Below are 26088 nucleotides of genomic sequence, written 5' to 3' on the forward strand. Positions count from 1 at the left end.
CAAGTCCATGGGGCCGGACGAGTTGCATCCGAGAGTGCTGAAGGAATTGGCGGCTGTGATTGCAGAGCCATTGGCCATTATCTTTGAAAACTCGTGGCGAACCGGGGAAGTCCCGGATGACTGGAAAAAGGCTAATGTAGTGCCAATCTTTAAAAAAGGGAAGAAGGAGGATCCTGGGAACTACAGGCCAGTCAGCCTCACCTCAGTCCCTGGAAAAATCATGGAGCAGGTCCTCAAAGAATCAATCCTGAAGCACTTGCATGAGAGGAAGGTGATCAGGAACAGCCAGCATGGATTCACCAAGGGAAGGTCATGCCTGACTAATCTAATCGCCTTTTATGATGAGATTACTGGTTCTGTGGATGAAGGGAAAGCAGTGGATGTATTGTTTCTTGACTTTAGCAAAGCTTTTGACACCGTCTCCCACAGTATTCTTGTCAGCAAGTTAAGGAAGTATGGGCTGGATGAATGCACTATAAGGTGGGTAGAAAGCTGGCTAGATTGTTGGGCTCAACGGGTAGTGATCAATGGCTCCATGTCTAGTTGGCAGCCGGTATCAAGTGGAGTGCCCCAAGGGTCGGTCCTGGGGCTGGTTTTGTTCAATATCTTCATAAATGATCTGGAGGATGGTGTGGATTGCACTCTCAGCAAATTTGCAGATGATACTAAACTGGGAGGAGTGGTAGATACGCTGGAGGGGAGGGATAGGATACAGAAGGACCTAGACAAATTGGAGGATTGGGCCAAAAGAAATCTGATGAGGTTCAATAAGGATAAGTGCAGGGTCCTGCACTTAGGATGGAAGAATCCAATGCACCGCTACAGACTAGGGACCGAATGGCTAGGCAGCAGTTCTGCGGAAAAGGACCTAGGGGTGACAGTGGACGAGAAGGTGGATATGAGTCAGCAGTGTGCCCTTGTTGCCAAGAAGGCCAATGGCATTTTGGGATGTATAAGTAGGGGCATAGCGAGCAGATCAAGGGACGTGATCGTTCCCCTCTATTCGACATTGGTGAGGCCTCATCTGGAGTACTGTGTCCAGTTTTGGGCCCCACACTACAAGAAGGATGTGGATAAATTGGAGAGAGTCTAGCGAAGGGCAACACAAATGATTAGGGGTCTAGAACACATGACTTATGAGGAGAGGCTGAGTGAACTGGGATTGTTTAGCCTGCAGAAGAGAAGAATGAGGGGGGATTTGATAGCTGCTGTTAACTACCTGAAAGTGGGTTCCAAAGTGGATGGCTCTGGTCTGTTCTCAATGGTAGCAGATGACAGAACGAGGAGTAATGGTCTCAAGTTGCAGTGGGGGAGGTTTAGATTGGATATTCGGAAAAACTGTTTCACTAAGAGGGTGGTGAAACACTGGAATGCGTTACCTAGGTAGGTGGTAGAATCTCCTTCCTTAGAGGTTTTTAAGGTCAGGCTTGACAAAGCCCTGGCTGGGATGATTTAACTGGGAATTGGTCCTGCTTCGAGCAGGGGGTTGGACTAGATGACCTTCTGGGGTCCCTTCCAACCCTGATATTCTATGATTCTATGATCTCCAGTTACTTTCTACACAGAGACAAAGCCCACCACTTTCTGCCTCTGCAGGTGTTGATATTGCTCACTCATGGTCCCCAGGTCAGGGCCATCCTCTGGGGTTCAATGTATAATGTAAAAATCTGTTAATGAAGTTAATGTGGAGACCAAGTCCCTCTGTTTAGAATAATGCCTCCAGTTCTGTATCGAGCTTTGTCCTGTCCTCTGCTGGCTTTCCCAACAGTTTAGGCTAGCAGTCTCAGAGCTGGCCACTGCTGACTTCTATTCCCAGTATGATAAAAGACTCCAGAGGACTTTGAATGGAAGAGTCTTCCCATGGAGAGTTTCCCTAGCCTAGATGGTGCTGCCTCTTTCAGGCGTTGGTTAAAAAATCCACAAGCGCCAATCCAGATTCTCCCTCGCACTCTGAAATTGGGACAGTCCACTCAAAACTTTTGCTGCTAGTGGTATTTGTGTCAATGTGCATTTTGTGTTTCAATAGTTTCTGCTGGAACTGCATTATGTATCTAGAAGTTCTGTTCTGTCATGCACCTGGCTTGGAAGATTTGGGGGTATTGGTGGGGGGGGATGGAGAGTGTGTGTGTTGCGCATGCATGGCGGGTGGGAGAGGGTGGGTATATGCATGATGATATGGCCTCCAACGCTCTGTTTTTGTGGCTCTTGTTCCAGTATCTATATGGGGGTAGAAGTAATTCTTTCCTTGACACTTAAGCCAAGCACTGTTACCAGTATGCATTCCTTCTTTTCAACCCTTCCATTGGTCTAGAGTCGGAATACAGTAGGGGATCCAGCAGGTAGCACTGGTACCAGACAGATGGCAGCACAAACCAGGCTACCAGGAGACTTTTTAGACCCAGAGAACACTTTCTGAGCCCTGAGTCTTTTACCCTATCAAGCTGTCATTCCTAACATCTCCCCCTAAGTAAAATACCAGCTTTGGGACTGTTCTACAATTCCCATGGTGCACACAGGAATTGTCCTAGGGCTGTCCTATTGAAATGGGAAAGTCACAGAACAGTGAAGATGCGCCATGCATAATTGCGGCCCATTCCTGCAGCTGGCACTTAAAATGTGTCTCAGAAATATTTTCACCAATTGGGAAGCCTTTGAAATCAATAGAAATTTTTCCCAAGTTGGAGATTTTCTTTGAAAGTTTTGGGAACTCCCATTTTTTCTTCTAAAGGCCTGCTTGACAGGCAACATCACCATGCAGATGAGATCCACAGTGTTCTTCTGCGACCATGGAGATGGGTTATTTGTTTTGTACTTGATTTGTGATTTGTACTTTGATTTGTGTGGCCACCATGTCCTGCCATGTCAGTTGTATTGATATGGATTACAGGGAAAAAACCACGCCCATCCCCCACTTTTCGCTGGTGGCGTGTCTTTTAAATTGTGTGTCACACACTATTCTTCTCCTTTGCTTCTTGATGGCATGCCAGTGTTCCCTAGCAATCACAAAATGCCCATTCAGAATTTGGTTGCTTGACCACTGCTTCCTTCCCCTCTTCCATTAGACGTGGTGGCTGGACACTTACTACACCTTGGCCTCCCTCATTCTGAGAGGTCAGAGACTTTGCCCTTCTCCACATTTAGGTGAGAAATAAATGGGGCGTGGAGTTAATTGGCTTAATTCTTCTCTTGGAGAAGAGAGTAAGGGGATTTGGGAGTGTCAGAAATGTGACTTGTTTCTGCTGTAGCACTGATACCATGCTTTTCTTAGGAGATGCTACTTTTGATGGCCAGTGTCCCAGTACAACTGAATATAGTGGTAGTGTCTCCCTCTAATTCAGGTTTAGTTAATGACCTAGAAGAACCTTTGATTGATGAACTAGAAGTACTGCAGGGCTAATGACAAGGAGCTACATTGTCTTTGTAATTTTCACTGGTGTGCTTGTGGCATTTCTGAGGGTGATTTTTGGCTGCATGTTAGCAGCCAATGCCAGTGGCTAAGGCTAGAGTACGTTATTGAGGGAGGGTGAAATTCACTCCTGTGCGGAGGGCCAAGCAAGGGCTAGGCAGTATTTCAGTTCCATTAAAGCTAATGGTGAGCATATGCTGAGGAAGCACATTACAATGTTGTACTATGAGCCAATTATTAGTTGACTTTTGACGAAAATGATGCTGAGATAAAGCACCTCCTGACATCCACGTAGTGCTCTTCACACATTATAGGTAAGTGATAAAAAGTCATCTTTAAACAAGATGACTGGTTCATGTACAAAGTGTAACGTGCGAGCTAAGCTGCATCACATGAAGGAGGTGGAAAATGAAAGCCAAGAAGCTTCAATCACCAGCAGACCAAAAAGATTCCAAATGTTTTTTTGATGAGCTGAAGACTGCATATGGCCCAGAGTTCAATTGGTACCACCCCTATTTGGAATGCAGGTGAGTCACCGGTGCTGACTGATCACGGACAAGTACTGAAAAGATGGACTGAACACTTCAATAAAGTTCTGAACTTCCCATCCACCATATCAGCATCAGCCCTTGATGATCCTGAACAACTTCCAATTCCAGACCAACTCTCAATTCTGTCGACATCTGAAGTATGGAAAGCTGTCAAGCAAATGGCAAAGCAGCGGGTCCAGATGGTATTCCTGCAGAGATCTTCAAATATGGGGCCTGGAGCTGATCAGGAAGCTTACCAGCCTCTACTTAAGGTTTTGGGAACAGGAGTCCGTGCCGCAGGAATTTAAAGATCCCCACATTATTCCCCTTCACAAAAGAAAAGGCAGTTGCGCTTCTTCTGATAACCCTTGTGGCATCTCGCTCCTTGCCACGGCAGGAAAGCTACTCGCCCATGTTAGGATAAACTGGCTAGCTGATCAACTTGCAGGGAAGATACTGCCTGAAAGCCCAACGTGGCTTCTGTCCCAGGCATGGTACTTCAGACATGATCTTTGCACTCTGACAAAAACTACATATAGATCTTGATTCCACTCATGACATTTCTCTTTAATTTGCCAATCTTACTGAGGCCTTTGACTCTGAAAATGAGATGGCCTGTGGACAGTCCTCTGCAAGTTCAGTTGCCCCAATAAGTTTTTCAGCATTATTAAATCTTTTCATGCAGGAATACAGGTTCATGTCCTTTCCCAAGGCTGCTTCTCAATTCCCTTTGTTGTTACCAATGGAGTAAAACAAGGCTGTGTTCTTGCTTTAACATTATTAGCATCATGTTTGCAGCTGTTCTAATAGATTCATTCAGAGACATTGATTATAGCATTTATATGCAGTACCATATGGATGGAGGGGTCTTGAATATGCATTGCCTGTGTGCTAAGACAAAAGTTATGAAGACAATTATTCGCAGATTACTGTTTGCTGATGATTGTGCTTTATTGGCCTATAACCTCAAGGCCATTCAGTTGCTGACTGATTGCTTTGTGCATGCAGCAAAGCATTTTGGCCACAGAACGACCAGCCTACAGAAGACAAAAGTCATGGTCCAGCCTCAACCGGGAAGTACTGCAAATACTCCAGTTGGGTCCATTGACGATGTTCCACTCAAGGCTGTTGACAAATCTTGCTACCTAGTTAGTGTTGTTTCATAAAATGCAATGATTGACGACATTACAAAGTGCATTGGTGCAGCCAGGGATGCCTTTGGAAGACTTCAGCATCATCTCTGGAATGAGCATGGTGTCAGACTGCAAACAAAAATTGATGTTTACCACTCCATCATCTTTACTGCACTTCCCTACAGCTGCAATACGTGGACCACTTATCGACAGTACATAAAACATTTGGGCCAATTCCACTTAGGATGTCTAAGGTGGATAATGGGAATTAAATGGCAAGATTTGGTTCCAAACACCAAGGTTCTTGAGTGCGACAACATCACAGGCATTGAAGCTTTTATAGTGAGAGTGCATCTGAGATGGTGCAGTTGTGTGGTCCAGAGGTCCAAGAGTAGATTACCGAAGGCCATCTTGTATGGAGAATTGCAGGCTGGAACTCATTTTAGGGGTAGACCAAGAAAACATTTACAAGGACACTCTCAAGGCCAACTTCCTTGCAATGTTGAACACCTTACCTGGGAGCTCTTAGCCCATGACAGGCTCCTATGATGGCAGTTCTGCCACCTGGGACTGTAAGATTTCGAGAGCCCGTGGATTGCTGTGATTGAGGAGAGACATGAGAGGAGTAAAGCTAAACGCAGCGCGTATTCGTCTACAGTTGTCTTCACTTGTGGCCCTTGCGAACAGGACTGCAGTGATCTCATTTCAGAACTCACAATAAGAGACTGTAGCTCATCCATTGAACTTGTCAGGAGACTCCATTATCTTTATTTAAGTACCAACAATGTGTTTAGTGTTGTGCAAGACATCCAATAAAGATGGTCCCCAAGACTTATAATCAAAACAGGACAGAAACAGAAGGCCAGGATGCATCGAGAAGTTCAGAGGAGGGAATAACTCGGCGTAGTGGCTCGGGAGCTTTTTTGTTAGGACTTGTTGATGTGTCTTCCCACGGTGCCCATAGCAGTGGCATCATCTTTACTGGACACATGGGCACAATGTGATGAGACTGAAGGCTTTTAAAAAAACAACAAAACTCCTTGAACTGACTTTTGATGCAGCCCTGTGACTTTGCATTTCAGTGAAGCTTGTGTTACTGTAGTCAAAAGCAAACAAAATTGGAGCCCAATGAGCCTAAACTGAATTTTCAAACAATAGCAACAACAAACCAATTAGAGTTCCTCTTGGTTTTATGTTAAGTGTAAGCACTGACTTCGTGGAATCACTGCGAAACGTGAGTGATGCATGAAATGGAAATTTCCTGCCTAGTGCTTAGAATAAATACAGAACGAGCTGTGCTGTTCACTGTAATATTCAGCTCAGACGCAGCCAGAGAAGCAGCCCAAGCCCAGACATCAAGCCCGCAGAAACCTTCCACTACTTGGTTTCATGTAATATTTTAATATTGGTTTTCCTTTTCTCTCGCGGCCCAAAGCAGTTAACTGATTAGACTAACTACCTGCTTTGCTAAGGAGCCTAGAAGGATCTCATGCCGGAGGGGCTGGGTTGGGGGGAACCTTTTACAGAGATTCCTCCATGTTAGTGCACCAAGTCTGGGCCGTCGTACTGAAGTTAAACATCAGCATGTTTGATGACTTCACTCAGTTCTAGCCTATTGTGGCTGCACTAGCCTGCAGAAAAACATTGAATCTACTTTGGCTATGACACCCAATTTTATTGTAATACACATTCATGTTGACACAGTATCAGTTTGCAGGAATGTTACGTGCATAAAAGGATTCTTTCCTTTAGATTCAGCCTTTCTCCATTCTGTAACCAGGATAAACTTAGCCATGTTGAGCTCTTAGAACTCTGCTTTTACTTGTGATCCTGAAAATAGCCTGCCTCAGACAATATTCTGTGCTAACTTCATATTGCAACACTTCAGGAGTTTCTGGTTGTTGTTTTTTATACCCTAATAGTTTAGATTCCACTAATACTCAAGCCCAACGCGACCTGTTGGGTGGATTTCAGCCTCCATTCCAAATTCACGAGATTTTCATGTACCTAACATTGGTGTGACTTTCTCTTTTGTGTGAGAACTTGAAGTGCACTTGCAGTCATGGTCAGAAAAGATACCACACAGAGACAGCATGTCAAAAGCAGAAGGAACTGGATTCTATTCTATTTTGCAGCAACAGAATTGTCAACTAAGTACCCATTACAGAATCATTATTCTTAGCAATGATGTGCAAGTCAGAAAGAACCCAGCTTGACTCTCAGATCCCAAGCTAATCTTGTAGCACGTGTTAACTGAGCAAATTAGGGAGATAATAAACAGGGAACCCTTTGGTGCTGGGTTTAGAGAGTCACTTCCTGGAGTTGGGATGCACTTTCTAAGTGAGTTTCAGAAATATGGTCTAAATGGCAATCCCTTTCTTATCCCCATTTATTCTGGTCTCCCCCACCCACACCTGTGCTTTTCCCATGAGGCTGGCTAGCGCCAGGATGGTGTTCTGTAAGTGAGGGCAGAATTTGCCTCCATTGTTTTATTTTTTGTGTAGCTCAAACCTTTTTTTTTTTTAAATAAACCTGAGAGAGGAGAAGCAAGTTCTTTAGCTCCAGCTGGTTGGGAATGCAGGAGCTCTGCTTCAAGCTGGCAAATGTTCTCCTGGACCCCTGTCCAACTCCAGTAACACACCATAACCCTTCTAGGCTTGTGTAGTGTCTTGTGTAGTGTCCCCTGATGTCACTCTCCACACTAGCCCCTTCTAACAGCAGAGCTGTTTGGAACAGAAAAGCCACTCAGTGGAAATCTGCAGACTCAACACCTCATTGCTAATTTAACTCAAGTTGTCGGGGCAGCTAAACAAACCTGGACTGGGGCTTCACCATTTTACAAAACTTGTTCCTCTCCAAATGGTCTGGGTGGCCACCTGCAAAGTTAGCCTCAACCAGCGGTGAAAAGGCTCATTCAAAAATGATGGGAACGGAGGGGGAAAGTCAGGCGGTTGTTTTATCATCAGGGTGTTGGCCCAGCCTGCAGTGAAACCCTCCACTCCTTCCCCACTCCTCCAGGCCAGTGAAAACAGGTCTTGACGCAGGACTCGGAGGCCAAGCACAGGCACCTGCCAGTACTGAAGCTTTTGGGAGTTTTGCCATAAATTTCAGTGGGCAGGATTGGGCCTCAGTCCATACAGTGAAGTTAGGCTGCAGCCAGGCTCTTGTGACATTTAGGTACCACAGCAACGGGCCAGGTATAAGGATGTGACTAGAGCAGAATTTTGGTTGCCTTGTTCTAACCCAGCGACCAGTTTTCCAGTTCTGAATTTATATCCCTCTCCTGCCATTAGAACCGTGCTCAGCCTGTGCACTAAGTTTTATTATGAATTAAGAGTAAAACCCTTTCTCTGCCAAAGAACAAAACTACCTCCATTTTTCAGCATGCCTCTGTTTGTATATTTTATGGGAGAAGAGGGCTCTTACTAGTTCAGTGTCATGGCCATAAAATGAAAAGGTTACCGCTTGCTACAAAGGCTTGCTTGGATCCAGTACCAATTAATTTTCAATCTAAAATATATGTCTCCTGACTGTCTCACAACAGCAATGAACACAGGAGTTTCCTTCTTAACACACTTGAGCCACAAACCCAGTTAGAGGATTAGCTGGCTTTTTCCAGAGTGTTTTGTTCATCCCCATTGGGTATGCCTATTATCCATGATAGACTGTTAGCTTGGACAGTGTGATATGATAGTTTTAGTTTTTTATCCTGGATCTGTTCTGTTCCATACATAGGGCTACTCAGATCTCAGCTTTAATTATCATTACGGATGGGAAAGGAGCATGTGTCAGAGGAAGGAAAGTTACCGTGTCGACTGCTCTTGCAGAATCATCTGCAGATGATTTTAATTTATTTTTGGGTAGTAGTTTTACAGTATAGAGCACACTGCTACTTCCAGCCTGTGTTTCACTGCTCCTTGCTAAGGCTCAGACCAGTCTCTAAATATTGGGAGAGGAACAGGAACCTAAGTCGTACCAGACCCTTGCAAACACGCTGACTTTCTGGAGGGTGGATGAGCTTCTCTTTATCTTTATTTATTAATAAAAGACGGAATGTCTTGGGAAACAAAAGGTTTTAATGGCTGGTGCTCGGTATCCTTGACAACAGTCCCCAAAGAATATTACATTAGGGCACCAGAGAACTTTTAAAAATAAGTAATGGAATTCCGTCTCTGTTATGCTTTTAGTAGTCATTTCGGCCATGGTGCAGCGAGGTCATAAGCTGAGCTCAGTGAAGGGAGCCAGAACACGAAATGATGCTGAGAGAACGTCTGGGAGATGAGAGGTACAGAATTACAAGCGAAAGTGCAGGCCTGCTGAGGCAATTACAGCTTAATGGGGTCATTTGGAAGGCAATTGCCAGGGGTTAATGTAGTATGGAGAGATGAGGTGAGATTGAAGTGAAATTTGGGGCTGGAAATGTGTTAAGATGAAAGATCAGAGTGCAGCAGATTTTGCTGTGCAGAAGGTTTATATCATGCAAAAGATTTGAAAAAATGTAAAAATAGTAGCCAGATGTTTCTAAATAAATAAATAAAACATTAAACAAACCCTTTAAAAAAGTGAAATAGCTGCATAATAAGAATACCCTTCGCTCTGAAAAGGTTGGAGCTTGTAGAGGAATTTCAATGTAGTCTATAAGGACTTATTTGAAGGAAAAGTTCTGTTGCATTTGCCTACATGTATCCTGGAGAGACAATGCAGTTCGGCTGCTTCCATTATTAACACAACATGCTGACTTAGGAAAATATTACTGCTCTTGCAGATGCTTGTGCCTCGTTTTAAAAAAAAAAATCCACTGTTTTGGAATTAAAAGCAAGAAACAGTCCCGCATACACATATTTTGATATATTTGTAATGGATTCATCACATTATCTTTTCAGGCATTAAAATAATATTCATAAGATGTCAAAATATTACGAGAATGTAAGCTAGCATTCTTTGAGTGGGTATTTTGGTTCTGAAAAGTATGCTTAAATATTACAGGTGTTTAAATTAAAAATGTCAAACCTATGAAGGCATAATGGAAGTAATCATTTATACATAGTTTTAAGCCGCACAGTATTTGAGAAAGCTTTGCATTCCAGACTATTGTGAATGAGTGGAGTTGCGTAAGAATTCAAAGGACAAAAGAGATCATTATGCTTTGTTACCTCAGCTAGTTCATTACCTTAATTGCTGAGCGTAATCCAGTCTTAGAAGAAAACTCTAGGGCTTTAAGGAGATCAACATCGGTGCCTTATGGCACAGAAAATGGAAACCCTTTCCTGTACCGTTGCTGCTCCAGGAACACTAAACCTTGATCAAAGACTGAACTTTTCTTAAGGTCGGCCATGTGAAAATCCCCTGGAGCTGTACCATGCGCTGAACCGTAATGAAGTGTAGCAGGTTCAGCACCATTTCTGTGTGAGTGTGACCGTCCTGGATCACTGGCTAGCAATGGCACATTATCATCCTTTCCAATAGGTGAAGTTTTAGCATAGTTATGTTTAGTAGCGATAATACGTCTCTCTTTGTAACAGCTCTCTGCATATTGCGTGAACTGAACAAACTCCTAATGTGCAATAATACTGCAGTCGAGAGGCAGCACATGGAGCTTTCCATCAGGCAGGAGGCCACTTTCCCAAGAATGGTTTGTTAAGTTATCCTAAGCTGCATGCAAGGCGAAACATTTGTAGGCAGGCTCTCGACTACATGGCTAAGTTACAGCTGTGAAATCATTCAAAAGAATTTTGTTGGGGAAGAATCAGATTTATTAAAAATACACTAGAGCAAATACATTTTTTTTCACCTGTGTTTCCTTGCTTTGTGTTGCTTTGTATATAGTTATCTGATCTGAGGATACAGGCTGTTTTCCTGTAGACTTGCATATGTTGAGACTAAAAAAGTACAGTAAAACAAAAAATATGACCTTTAAAAGCATGGTTGAGTTGCATTCATTTTATAACCATCAAAGCAACTCTTTACTGTTGTAAGGTAGAAAAATCAATGATGCAATCTTTTTCCTTTTGCCTTGTGCAATCCGTAATTGAAATGGAAAATCAAATGAACGGCTAACAGATAATTGTTTTATCAATATTCCCTGCCTGCCCTACAAGGGTCAGCCTAGAATGATCATGAGCCACGGATATGATGAGGACAAAATGTGAAATTGAACAGCAAGGAGGCAATAAATCAACCTTGACAAGAAAGAGTGACCAGCATGTAGCTCTTGTAGGCAGCTTTTGGGACACTTTTTGTCTCAGGTGTCTGCACTGATTTAAAAATGTGAGACTATAATATTTGAAGCTCTTCCAATGGGTAAACAACTGCAGACTATTTGTGGGCTAAGGCATCATCAAAGCAAACACACTGCACCTGAAAACACAGCGGATGCAGGGATACAGTAGGGGGGAAATTGCAGTCCAGTGGCAGCGCAGGAATATGAGAATGCTCTGAGCTTGCAATAAGGGAGCATTCCTCATCTCCATTTACACAGCACCAGGAAACTTTTCATGTTCCGGTGACTCAGGAAAAGTGCAACCTGGAGCCTGAAATACGTATTTTAATGTATTGTGTTATTTACAAAATTCTAGTCGCTCCATTCTAAGAACTGTTTTAAATGCCCTGATCCTAATGAGGAAAAGGAGAGGTCAAATCTCTGGGCAATGCCAGTAACATGCATCCTGACTCCCCACCTCTGTCAGATGTGAACATAAATTCCCTGATATACAGTCCAGTATTTTATAACTTACAGCCAGGTGGAGAAAGGAATTTAGCTGGTGTTAATGGTTAGTTACTTATTGCAATTGCTCCTCTTGGTGCTGTATTGCTCCTGGCCAGCAGGTGCTGATGGCAGTGGGAGGAGGAGTTCCTGGGTTGAACTTCAGGGGCTTGATGCCCTGTCAGTTCCAGGTGTCTGTCAGAGGTAGCAGTGCGTGCTCTTTCTCCCTATTTTGATGTTTCCCCCAGCTCCCCTTGAGATATTGCAACAAAGAGAAATCTCCTGTTTGACATAGCAGCAGCAGCAGAAATTCTGTATGTTTCCCATGCAGGTGATAAGTATATTATAGCAGCATGTGGGACTGTTAAAATTCTCAGTATTCCCATTATCTGTCCTGTTTGTAACTGGATCTCAAGAATTTGCTCCATTTGAAACTTCACACAAGAGTTCTGAGCCCAGATGCAATTTAAAAGACATTATAGTTATTTAAAATAGAAATGCATCAAACCAAGAATTTAGTTAGCTATGTCATGTAGCTGAAAAGCAGCTTTGATGTATATACGTGTGTCTATATGTAAATAAAGCCCCACAAGGAGAGATTTCAATACAGTGGAATCAACTGGAGTGTGCTCGAAATGCAAAGTTGAGATATTTAGGTCTTACTATTTCTGCTGCCACTTAGCCACTTTGGAGAAGATCCTTGGGCGGTATAAATAGTACTGAAGTTAACAGTTACCACCAGCTGAGGATCTGCCCTACTACCTATTCATGCTTTTCTTTGTTAAATCATATGAACCTGGTATTCTCCCTCCGATCATTGCCCCCCATGTGGGGCACATTACATTTATATGTTTGGGGAAGAACGTGCATCTCAGAATTATGGCAAGGCTCAAGTTGAAAAGACTGCAAATAGCTCAGGGGAAGATTTATGCATAGTATTCATCCTGGAGAAAAAATGAGCACGTCAAACAAATTCATGTGTGCAAATTAAACCTAATGTTGGGTCTGTCTGCCTTTCACAGGCTTCACTTTACACTCAGTAGTGCACAGGAAATTAATCCCCTTGGTTTCAAAGCAACTCTCAGGACACCCCAGACCTCGTGCTTATCCGTAGGGCAGCTACAGTCACATTTCTGTGCAGATGAGCTATGCAAGGTCAGATGTGACATGAACTTAAGAAACAAACTTGTTTTTCCTTAAACATTTCAATTCTGATATTGTGGTCATGATGGACACACTGGTTTCTTTTTTTACAGACCATTAATAAAGATATAAACCAAATCAGATAGCGTGTTTGAGGAGGAAGGTGGCAGTAGCATGCTACTCAAACTCTACCCAGGGTGCAAAAACAGCAGGATGTTTTTGTATAGAATAATCTGCCCTGAAATAATAACAAATGTTGACATTTAAATGCCCACCATAAGCATTAGAGTTAACATTCCATTGAGATGAATGGTGACTGTGCACAGCTGTCATGGCCCCCAAACGTTTAGGAATATGTTCCCGTTCCACCACCACTTCCCCCGGCATTTGATTCTGCTGATGATGTTCCACTCAGTGTGCCTGCAGGACTCATGCCCCCTCACTTCTGCTCCCTCTTAAACTTTACTTTACGTGCCTGCAACATTAGTGATGTTTGGTCTGGTGTAGGGGGCCAGTGCTGGGACCTCCCTGCTACTTAACTCACAAATAGGTTGTGTGTAGGGGGAGTGGGATGGACAGAGGAGCAGGGGCTGCAAAGGTGCCTCCAGCTGCCCTGCATGCCATGTGCTAGCCCTGCATAGACCCAAGTGGAGGGAGGTAAGGGGAGTAGAGTGGTGAATCCAGGGGCTCTAATATACCAGCCAAGTGGCATGACAGGGCGTAGCTGGTGCTCCAGCTGATGGGCAGGAGTGTTGTGGACAGCCCTGCAGCCCTCTGTTCTGGCACTAGGCTGGAGGTGGGCTTCACTTTCCCACCCTACCTGCAGTTTACTGTTTACTTGGCTTTATGGAATGGCCCCTGGAGCTGTTGGTTTGGTCTATCTGAGGCCAAAGGTGCAGTCTAAGCTTGAACAAGACTATGTTAGGAAACCATATTGAAAGCCTGATTTCACATATGGATTCAGCTCTCCTGGTTTGGTTTCTTGGGAGGGCAGGGCATAATGTGTGCAAACTAGTTTTAGAAAGCCAGTATCAAGAGAAGTAACCTAGTCAGATGGGTTACCAGCCCGGAAAATGGTTTTTATTTTAAGCACATTATGCCCTGTTCCCCTGGGGACATCGCTGAGACAGCTAGGACAGTTTTCACTAATCGGGTTTTCAAATTAATTTCTACCAGTCTTTTTCCACAGTGGAATCAGGGCCTGGGGCGGACAATCCCTGAGTTGCTCAGGCCTGGAAGGTATCTTCTCAGTCCCAGGGGCTAGAAATATCCCCTTTACAATACGTTTAAACTCTGCTGGAGGGCTCACCCTTTGTGCAAAGTATTGGTCTGGTGTCCTGCCACATGCAGTACCACTTAGCTCCATGTCCTGCAAAACCAGCAATGACATTAACGTAGTGTGAACTCAGCACAGCGAGAGGACGTGCTCAGCCCCAGGAAGAACATTAGCCCACCTGGGCCTGGGCACAGACCGACCTAGTCCTGATACATCGTGTTTATAGAAGGCGTTGGATGCTCAAAGTGCTGCATGAACAGTTGGCACAGAACTGCTGGGGTCAAGGTTAACCCCACCCCATGTGACAGAAAGGAGAGGCGGGTTGGCTCTGCCTCTGACACAAACTAGAGCCAGAGCCAGGGTGCTCCTGCTTCCCAGTCCCAGGTTTGAGCCCCTAGATCCCACCGCATGACCAACTTTGCTGGGCGTGTGTGTGAAAGCTCAGAGTTTGGTGAGTGGCACGACATGGCTTCCTGTCTCCCATCACTATCTCTGATGTAATGAAGTGTCAGCTTCTGCCCTCATTGTCCTTCATGTCCTTGAAACCAAGGCAGTTTAGAAACAAGTCTTTCCCATTTATCAGCAGTTAAAAATAGAGGGGATTGATGTGAAAGGACAGTCCCTGCTCCCCCGCTGTCTGCCCTGTTTTGCAGATGAAGGTGTAACATTCATTTCACAGGTAGGACATTAGAGAACTTCACAGTATGGTCTGGTAGGAGCATCTTGTCCCATCCCCCATAACATGGTTGCATATTTCTTGCCTCCATGGGGTAGGAGAAAATACTGGATGCACTAAGAGATGCACACAAAAGATCAAATTAGATCATTACACCCAGTAACTGCTTCTATAAAAATATTTACTAAGCCCGCGGTACCTATAGGCTTCCTAATAAACATAGTATAAATCCAGGTGTACAGGCAACACACGGTGACAGTACATCATGTCATTAACACGCATCTCAGAAATGTCCTAAATACGTATTTACACCAGGATTCCTAATGGCTCCAAAGAAGCTGATCAAACTGTCAGCCTATTAATCTGTGTTTTTAATGGTTCTGGTCTATCAGATGAAAATGTTTTGTAAAAATTATTTTAACTACTGTATTTGCTGTTCTGAGCAATGGTTTAAACACATTGTGTGTGTTTGAAATTCATATTAATGACACCATAAGCTATAGGTTGTTAGTAAATATTTCTACCCCAAAAGACCCCAAGTTCTCACAACAGTTGGACTTGCTGGCTCCAAAGGAGCTGTCACGATCAGCAGGTAGTTAATCCAGGTTTTTAGAAATTTCTAAATCTATTTAGATAAGAATCTACATCTGTGCTAACAAGGTCTTTTGCAGTGTTTGTTGTCAGCATATATGTGCTTCTAGCAAGAGTAGGCTCACTTGCTCCTGCTTTCTCCTTTAAAAAAATATGACTGTGTAAGAAAAAAGCAAAATGCTGGAAATTAACTCTCAGAATTAAGCAAAATGAATTCTAAATGATGTCATTATTCTGGACCCATGGAAAAGAAGCCCTTGAGGAATTCCACCATGATTTCAACAATTTCCATCCCACCATCAACCTCAGCCTGGATCAGTCCACACAAGAGATCCACTTCCTGGACACTACGGTGCTAATAAGTGATGGTCACATAACCAGCACCCTATACCGGAAACCTACTGACCGCTGTTCCTACCTACATGCCTGCAGCTTTCATCCAGACCACACCACACGATCCATTGTCTACAGACAAGCTCTACGTTACCACTGCATTTGCTCCAAATCCTCAGACAGAGACAAACACCTACAAGATCTCTATCAAGCGTTCTTACAACTACAATATCCACCTGCTGAAGTGAAGAAACAGATTGACAGAGCCAGAAGAGTACCCAGAAGCTACCTACTACAGGACAGGCCCAACAAAGAAAATAACAGAACGCCACTAGCCGTCACCTTCAGCCCCCAACTAAAACCCCTCCAACGCATCATCAAGGATCTACAACCTATCCTGAAGGACGACGCCTCACTCTCACAGATCTTGGGAGACAGGCCAGTCCTTGCTTACAGAAAGCCCCCCAACCTGAAGCAAATACTCACCAGCAACCACACACCACACAACAGAACCACTAACCCAGGAACCTATCCTTGCAACAAAGCCTGTTGCCAACTGTGTCCACATATCTATTCAAGGGACACCATCACAGGGCCTAATCACATCGGCCACACTATCAGAGGCTCATTCACCTGCACATCTACCAATGTGATATATGCCATCATGTGCCAGCAATGCCCCTCTGCCATGTACATTGGCCAAACTGGACAGTCTCTACGTAAAAGAATAAATGGACACAAATCAGACGTCAAGAATTATAACATTCAAAAACCAGTTGGAGAACACTTCCATCTCTTTGGTCACTCGATTACAGACCTAAAAGTTTCAATTCTTCAACAAAAAAACTTCAAAAACAGACTCCAACGAGAGACTGTTGAATTGGAATTAATTTGCAAACTGGATACAATTAACTTAGGCTTGAATAAAGACTGGGAGTGGATGGGTCATTACACAAAGTAAAACTAATTTCCCCATGTTTATTCCCGCCCCCCTACCCCCCACTGTTCCTCAGACGTTCTTGCCAACTGCTGGAAATGGCCCATCTTGATTATCACTACAAAAGATTCCCCACCTGCTCTCCTGCTGGTAATAGCTCACCTGAAGTGATCACTCTGGTTACAGTGTGTATGGTAACACCCATTGTTTCATGTTCTCTGTGTAGATCAATCTCCCCACTGTATTTTCCACGGCATGCATCCGATGAAGTGAGCTGTAGCTCACGAAAGCTCATGCTCAAATAAATTGGTTAGTCTCTAAGGTGCCACAAGTCCTCCTTTTCTTTTTGCGAATACAGACTAACACGGCTGTTACTCTGAAACCTGTCATTATTCTGATGCTCTGTCCTTAACCCCCACTTCTCCTCCTCTTCTTGCCTAGTACTCCAGCAGTTATTGAGCATCAGGATGTTTTCGTAGGATGGTGAAATTCATCACTATGAGCTCAAAGGGGACTTCAGTGGCCCAGAGGGCTTGTGCTGGCCCTGTGCACGAGGCTGAGTTTCACTCACTAGAACATGCATTGCCCTTAAACTGTGTGTGCAGTTCACACTGACCTCCTGGGGAGCTGTGTGCCCAGATCAAGGAGAGGATGTATGGCCTGGTGGGAGCTGCAGTACGTAGACACAGAAGGGGAGGCTAAGGGAAGAGTGTTGAACTTTGAATTGTTTCATCCTTGCTCTGTTCTTTTCTTTCATGAGAATTAACTAACACCCTGCGTTCAGTGGGAGACGCATCACACACCCGGCTGCTGATCAACACGTCACACTGTGTTGTACCACTGCAGAGGGAGAACTATGCTAGGTATCCCAACATCCTTGGTATGGAGAGACATGTGACCAAAGAGCTCAGTTCTACAAAGATTTGTGGGCATTGTGCTTTCTACTGTGACCAGACTCAATTCCTTCAATGGATTGCTTCTGGTAGGGCAGCGCACCTGACAGGTAGTTCGTGTCTGCCCGGAAAATAATGATGCAGCCTGAAAATTTACATGAAAAGATATCTCCAGGTTACTGCCTCAGGGAGAGACATAACCCTAGACAGATTGGTATGAACCTCGACCTGCTCACTTTATTCCTACGCCTTATGAGCTAACGTCAGTGGGACGCCTCATGTGGGAAAGCTGAGTCTCCTTGCCCCTACCTAAGTGCTGGGTTTGTACATTTTCAGGACATTTTAGGGCCTAATCTTGCTACTTTCATCATGAGCAATTGGGTGAGTAATTTTCTAGAAGTCAATGGAGCTACTCTTGGTAATAAGGATTACTCACCTGAGTAAAGGGTGGCAGGGTCCGGTCTGTGTGCTATATGTCTGGAGGGATGTGTGTCTGTTCTTGTGGCTGTGGCTGACATTCTGTGCGGTCACAGTGGCAAGGAGCTTGGACAGAAACCTGGCTCATTTGTATTTTATTTAATTAAATAAAAACAGAATGAAAATTAATCTGCAGCATTTTTGTTGACATCAATATAGTAACTTACCTTCTTCCATGAATTAAATTTTGGGAACTTGAAACTTAACTCTCATAGCTTTTTTCTCCCTGTTTATTACATATGCTTAAATAAACACGTTGAATTAACTTTATAAGGCTTGTAAATACTACAGATAAAACTCTTCCAGAAAATCAACATTCTAAATCATGGTAAGTCTCTTCCTATTTTGCTCATCCTCTAGCAAGGCATTGACAAAAATATGAAATTGATTTGGTTGAAGGGTGTTAAAGAGCCGACAGCCAAATGTCACAAACAATGAATGGCTGCAGTGTTGAAAAAATCAATAGGGAGGTTAAAGCTGGTCTTGTGAAAGACTTGGCAGACTGCTCTGTTCCAGGAAGATATCTGTCTTCTGGCCTTGGTTGCATGATCAAAAGGAAAACTTGATAGGTTTAATGAAGGGAGATACAGTAAAACTGACAACAGAAATATAGACACTGTGGTAACCTGCACATCAGTGAGTGGGGCTATTAGAGACATTCTGCAGTCTGAACAAATATTTATAGGTAAAGATGTCAAAAAATAAGTGTGTTCTTTCACTCCTTCTCACTCGGTTTCCAATCAGCAAACACATTTGAATGGAATAAACAAAGGTTGATACTGTACGTTTAATTGTACAACATCATGGCAAACGTATAGGGTAAAATAATTAGCATGTTAATTAGTGAATCATAATGTTTTCAGATCATTTCATGATGAGATTACAGACCTAAAGCTGTGATCAGAATAACTTCAGTATTTTGAAATAATATTTGCAAAGAATCGTAAGAGAAAGGAGGGAAAAGTCAGCCACGGTCTCTCAGTGAAACTGATGAGTGCTAGCTAGTCATCAGACCACACCAACAGGTTTTACCCCCAACTTTTACCCACTTTTATTGATAAATAAAGCCCTGGTCTGAAAATTAGTCCTTTGGGAACATTAAATTCAGAAATATAAATGAGGATGCCTGCCAGTTCTAGAAAGGGCAAATAGTATTAAGTTTATTTTATTGTTTGAATACATCTTGTAAACAAATTTGCACTGACTTACAATTGACCTGTTACCAGCATGTTTCTATCCAACACTTTGCAGCTTTTGTTTCAGTGTTTATTTCACACCTGGATTATTACCTCCCACACGGTTAGTTTTTACCAAAGAAACGGAGCCATAATATTTAGGACTAAACACTTTAATAATCCATGAAATGCTATAACACCCTTTTCCAAAGCACATATGGACATTTCTCAAGACTGTCTGTGGTGGTTGGTTGTCATCTGTCAGTTCTGGGACTCTTTCCTTTTTCTTCCCTTTTCCTAGAAAAATGAACTCATTAGTTTAAAACTCCCAAATGCCACATTCAGCTCAAACAGCGAAGATGATAACCTGTAAAAAAAGAGAGGAGAGAAGAGAGAAGTAGACTGGCAGGTTTTCTGCAAGTGGACGCTGTAATAAAAATGCCCCCTACTTTGTTGGGATGGTATTTGTAGGGCTGCTGCCATATGTTACTTTCCTTTTTAGCTGGGATTATGCCATCATTATTGCTGATAAAAGCTGTTTACTGCCTTGGCAAAGGAATGATGCTTGGAGCAGTTTTGGAAAGCGCCATTCAGTTTACAGAAAAGGGCATTTAGTGCCAGATGCTGGGATCCCGGGTCTTTGTTCTCTTTTCCCATTATTGGGATAATCCACTGTCTAGTTTCCCCCCTCCTTTTAACTTAACAATGGTTTTGTTTTAAATTCACTTTATTTCAGGCAGGTGACTTAGCCGATATTTAACTCCCTGTGCAGTATGATGAAAACTTCTTTTAAAGCTACTGCTCTCAAGAAGTGCATTTTGACTGCTGTACTATTAGAGCCATGGTATGTACTGAGTTTCTGGTTCTCAGCCAACCCTCTGAGGTGCTTGCTCTTTAGATCCATTGCATGTTTGGAGAGACAGGCTATTTCAGCTGCATAATACATTTCTGGTTAATACGTAGGACAGAAGTGAAGAGCTTCACTGCAAGGAAGCCTCTGGTGTTGTCTTAGCCCATCAGAACTTTGTGTGTTCCTAGGGAAATCACTGTCAAGGACTCAGCAAAATCATTGGCCGGCAATAAAGGGAGAAGCTCGGGAAAGTGTGTAAATTAAAGAGTACATCGTATTTTTAATCTGAAGGTGGCCATAATTCATATGTAAATGCTCTCAGCATAGACTAACAGAGCTGTCTGACATGCTGCACTCACATTTGTGCCAGCTTTTCCATTAGAACCTTTATTTTCAGGGCGACACACACACACACACACAAGAAATTTTCTCTGAGCCAAAACTAGGGCCAAGACAGAGTCCTGGCTGAGACTTTTCAGTCCTCACTGAGCCCATTGCTGTCAACTCAAGCACTGATTATTTTCTAAATGAGTTTTGCACATTATTGTTTATCAAGTTCTTAGTGTGCAACCTCTTTGGCTGCATCCTCTCTGTGCTCCCAGCTGTGTTTTAGCTTGTGCACCTGGTAACAGTCCATCCAGAAATAAGGGACAAGTAGGAGACCCATGGTATTTAAAATGAAGGGCAAGTTTGCTTTGTGACTGTGCCCTCTAAAATGAGGGAGTCATGGGGGTCTGGACTGACACAAAATGAGCCATAGGTTAAAGTACCAAGTGAGGTTCTTCAGGACTTGTCCATGTCCACAAGGAGCCCTACTCCCCCATGTAGCGCTGAACGGGGCATGGGCTGGTCCTTTGCATGGTGGTGAACGGCACTCAATGCTCATAAGTCAAGAGGAGCACATGCATCTGACAGGACTGCACTAAATAGCACACAGATTGTCACCAACCAGAACTGCAGGAGAAGAATGTGAATATTGTTACAGGTTTCAGAGTAACAGCCGTGTTAGTCTGTATTCGCAAAAAGAAAAGGAGGACTTGTGGCACCTTAGAGACTAACCAATTTATTTGAGCATGAGCTTTCGTGAGCTACAGCTGTAGCTCACGCTCAAATAAATTGGTTAGTCTCTAAGGTGCCACAAGTCCTCCTTTTCGTTTTGTGAATATTGTTACAGAAATCAATAAGCCCAAAGAAATTCCTAGAGTTCGGTGATTCGTGCTTCGCAGGGCTCTCACCATCTCCACCGACTTTACACAATGACAGTAGCAAGAGGGAGATGATTAGATTATTTCAGAACCACTCTTTGACCTGTGGGTTTTGTAGCTACCTTCTGGAGCTCTCTTCATTATGCTGCAAAAGGCTTCTCCCAAGACCTGGGGTAGGATGTGCTACTCCCGTTAACATCCCTGCTCCCCAGAAGTTTGGACACAACTGGGCACAGAGTCAGTGGGATCTGGAATCCAATACAAGCAATACTATTATATGCAGTGTATTATTTGGATGACAGTAGCGCCAACAATGTGCCACGCACTTTCCAAAACACACCACAGAAAGATGGTCCCCGCCCCAAAGAGCTCGCAGGCTCCTCTTGCTAATAATGTTCCATACCTTGCTTTATTCAGTCATGCCTTTTATCGAGAAGGACATCGAGGTGCTTTACAAAGTTGTAATGCAAATTGCTGTCCCAGCTGGCAGAGGGTTTATCCCGTTTGTCATTGAAGCATGGCCACTTCTTAGGTGAAGTGTGAAAACTACTTAACGATGCAGAGCAATGCTATTCGCCAGCGCGGAACAGGAAATGAAGAGGGGAGACGGAATGCAATAAACTCCTGTGTCCTGGCCAAATTCAAGGTGGGCAAACACCTTGGCTCTGGTGAGAAGTTCCATGAGGTATTTAATGACTCCATGTTGGGAGGACTTTAGTTTTATGTCTCCTCAAAAAGTGACTAGCCCTGCAGTATCAAATTACAAATTACTAGCCCTGCAGTATCAGATTACAAACTTGTGATGGAAGTAAGCTCCTAAATGTTCCTTGGAGATCCCCCACCCAAGCACTGATCAGCCAGGCCTGCTGGGGTGGTGAGAAATAGGTGAGCCCACAAATCAAGGTGGCATTGGCAGTGGGCATGTCTTAGCTTTGGGTGTGTTGTTTACCATTGCGTCTGCTCTGCTGCTGACAGTATCTTAACAAAAGCCTAGACACAATTGTTGCATTGAAATATTTGCAGTGAATGATTTTCCTGTCAATCTTTTCCCGGATTATTGGTGAGATCCCACAAACAAGGTTCTCACGTAGGCCATGAGGAGCAGCTGTTACACTGCCCAAGCATAGCGAACACTGGGCGGAGACCTCTCAGAAGATCCTGGTTGTGGATGAGCACGGCAGATTTGGTCACTACCCTTTCACTTCTAGGTCCCTGATTCAAATCCATGGCAGGTGGGTAGTGACCAGAAGTTCTCACCTGATGGCTGTTCAGTGGCTTATGTGACATAAATATGGTCCAGTGGCCAGGATTCCCAAACACAACAGCCATCAGTGATTAATTACAGCGCTTCTTGGCATCTCAGCAGAGAGGTCGTGGACTGATAGGGCTGTGGGGGCTGCACTGCCCCTATTCCCCGAATGGGGCTTTCTCCCAGTCAGGATCATGGGGGGGGGGCGGCGTTCCAGGAGCTATTGCAGACTGAGGTGGTGTGAAGGAAACTCTGCTGATAACTGGCTTTCTGGGGCTAGAAGCCTTCACTGTTCAAGGCCATTATTCCAGCCCCTTTCTGCAGCAGGAAAGTCAGAGGAATTTTTCTTTCCTTTTCTCTGTTTCAGAGCATGAGGTGCATTTGTTCTGAAATCGTCCCTCCTCTCCAGGGTTCTTTACCGTCTTTACCCTCTTTTATGTTGAGTGGGGAAAAAATTGTGCCCCCCCCCGGCCATAATATAATTGAAAGCACTGCGTGCTTGACTAACCACATTAGCACTTCTGGTCTGAGAGGACTTTCCAAGCCATGTTGTGGTGCTTCCCCCTTTCTAGGTTATAGTAAAGGAAACCAGGCCTAGTACTGACCTAGAGAAACACAGGGACTAGCTGTTAGGGAAGTGTTTTTCCAGCGCTCACATCCACCCCTCCTGCATCAACAGGCTTCTCAGCGTGGCCTTGGGTCTGTCTTTTCAAACTGCATTGTGTTGTTAGGTGCCCAGTGCACATCGCACCGATACACCCCTCTCAGCAGGCACCTGTAGTCGTGTCATTCAGAAACAGCACTTTACCTTGCAAAACAGTATGGGGCTCCTTCTGACCCCTCTCTGCTCCCTAGAAGAGACTCTGACCTTATTTCTTCTGGGTAGAGAGATGCATCTGGAACCAAATGAGGGCAGTAAAGTATAATAGAAGCTTTACAAATGAAAGTTTTGTTTCTGTTTGTGCAATACCTTGTTTCCCCCTCATGTATCCTGGGAAATCAGACTGATCAATAGTTCCCATTTCAGTACAACTGCAGCAAGCATTACAACTGTATAAAATTTACAACATTGTCTGCTGTAAATTTTAATTGGAAAAGCCTTATAGCTTTACCCTGTATCTTTGCAGGTTTAAATCTATTTGATTTTAAAAAAAACAAACAAACAAATTTACAACCTATAATATCATGTCATACACTTTGTATTGACAGTGTAATATAAATAGTACAAAACCACAGTCCTACTAGAAGAAAAATGGCTATAAAGAAAAATGGCTATATAGGTGGAAAGAGCTGAGTGCACTGGATGTGTGGGAGGAAACGCTGTCCCTGGAATGGGCCAGGCGCAGGCATACAGTCACCAGCGATTAGCGGTCGCAAGCAGGTCAGATTCATACCATGTTCTGTGCGTGTGCACATCAGGCCTGAGCTGTGGACAGTCGGCTAACAGCACAGCCCATTCGGGAGGCCACAAGGAGAGGAACCCAGCTCAGCGTACAGCATTAGAAAATGTCGCTTTCAGCACAGCTTTATTTCTGTCACAGGTCAGGCTTAAAAGGCTGTGTGATACAGTTATTGACTCTAATCTGGGCATAAAGACAAGTCCTCAAGCACCAGCCCAATTAATAATTTGCATAATTAACATGCATATTAAATAGGGACTGGCCCTGCATCTGTATTTGCAGTGATAGGGGTAATGAGGGCTAGCAGAGCGGCGCCTCCGGCTGGCTTTCGCAGACGTGTGGCAGGAGTAATTTTTGCTTGGATTGACAACTGCTAGACAAGCAGTCCCAGCATAAAACTAAACCCTGTTTGGCAGAATTAATCGTTGACAAACTGCTCTTAAAGCTGTAACATTGTTTCTGTCAGTTGTTCGGTTTGATGTCACCGTTAGACATAATAAATCAATAGTGTCAGAATTTGGTAATGTTTATAGCTAGCAAGGTTTATTATTTCATATGACTGTCATGTACAAATAGTGCTTATCATGGCTGCCTCTAAATTATCAAAGCAGAATAGTGCTTAGAATTTACTTCTATTAATTCCAGCCCCAATTAATCCCTTTGCTGGCTGGAAATGCTGTATTTTGGGGTCCATTTGTTCTCGATAGAATTGTGTACATTGAAAACAACTTTGTTTTACTCATCTGTTTGTCTCCTCTCTCTGACCACATGCAAGATGAGCCCTTGTTTTCAAACCCCATTTTATCTGACTTATTTCTTTAAAGGGCGTTTCAGAGTTTTAGCTGAGAGTGGATCTAGAGAGAACAGCCTGGTAATGTCAGACATGTAATGGGACATGGCTGAGCTTTCCTTTTTAGAGCTGGATTTAAATCACAGCCAATCTAAAGGCATGTGAAAAAAATCCGTTCTTGGTTCTGGGCTTAAAGAATGTGTGGGCTTATATGTATATACCAACAGCCAAATGTAAAAGCTGATCCCCTCCCACCCCCCCAACTATAGTGAGTGTGCAAAGAATGTAGGGTCAGGCCCATGGATAGATATTTATCATCTATCATGTATGTGACACAGGCAATGTGCTAGGTGTTTCGTAGAGAAAAATGATGACAATTCTAAAATACAGATTGGGCATCTGTGTACTCACACACCTTTGAGTGTGTCTGTGTGTATAAAATGAGCTATATTTTCCATGGCACGGCACCACCTTGCGGATTCTGTAGCATTTTTTAAAGCAGCTTATCTCCCCTACCTGAGCTCCTTCCCCAGCCAGCTTTTCCCAGCTCAGGCCGAGGGCTTCTGTTCCAATTATGCCCCAGCAGGCTTTGCATGCAGCCGTTTGAGCAGAGATTGACAAACCCGCTCACTCAAAGCCTGCTGGACACAAGTAGAATGCAAGCCAGGACTGGAGACGGAGGTGGAAGCCATGGTGGTGAGGGGCAGAGGAGTCAGCACAGCCAAACGGGTGGCAGGGCCCTGTCTAGGATTTTTCCTCCCACCGCACCTTGGTTTAAGGCACCAAACACCATAACAACAGTGCAGGGTAGAGAGATAGTTTAAACCTGGCCTCTTCTGCCATTTTCCATGCACCTCCACCCCCACGCTCTTCCTACCAGAGCATAATTGTGTTTGCGATTCATCAGACCTCTGCTCTTTGTGACTTCACTTGGCAATTCTGAATTATACACACAAGAGGTACAGTAGTCCAGAAGGGGAGGAGCCTGCTGGAGAAGGGGCTGTCCCATGTCTAATATATAAATCTCTCCCTTTGCAAAGGGGTGTGCATAAATTACTGCAATAAATTATTGCAGCCCCAGGGCAAGAGAAGCATCAAGCTATGACTTTTACATGAGTATTTAGTCAGCCATTCAATAAAAAATATGTCCTCCAATTGCACACTCCCATTTATCACCTATGTATTTATTATTTATCATAAATACACACATTGCAAGAGTGAATGATCTATGCTGTATTTCCAAGGAACTCTTGTTTTTAGAAAAATGTAAACATACACTTTTCAAAATCAGATACCAACCTTTGAAAGGAAAAAAAAGGCA

The 26088-nt window shown here is 43.7% G+C and overlaps 1 protein-coding gene across 9 annotated transcripts in view; it reads left to right on the plus strand.

Moving 5' to 3' along the window:
- The window catches only part of PBX3 (PBX homeobox 3), a 165300-nt gene that overhangs the window by 58787 nt on the left and 80425 nt on the right, over window positions 1-26088 (plus strand). Inside the window, exon 1 of one of the 9 annotated variants that reach the window (XM_073314200.1) lies at window positions 9279-9354. The exons of the other annotated variants lie outside the window; for them this stretch is intronic. Within the exon in view, the coding sequence (XP_073170301.1) occupies window positions 9348-9354 (7 nt within the window). The 5' untranslated portion in view covers window positions 9279-9347. Of the gene's footprint in view, window positions 1-9278; window positions 9355-26088 lie in introns of those variants that run through there. 9 annotated transcript variants of the gene reach the window in all.

Source organism: Lepidochelys kempii, chromosome 16, assembly GCF_965140265.1.
Source record: "Lepidochelys kempii isolate rLepKem1 chromosome 16, rLepKem1.hap2, whole genome shotgun sequence".
Taxonomy (NCBI): Eukaryota; Metazoa; Chordata; order Testudines; family Cheloniidae; genus Lepidochelys; species Lepidochelys kempii.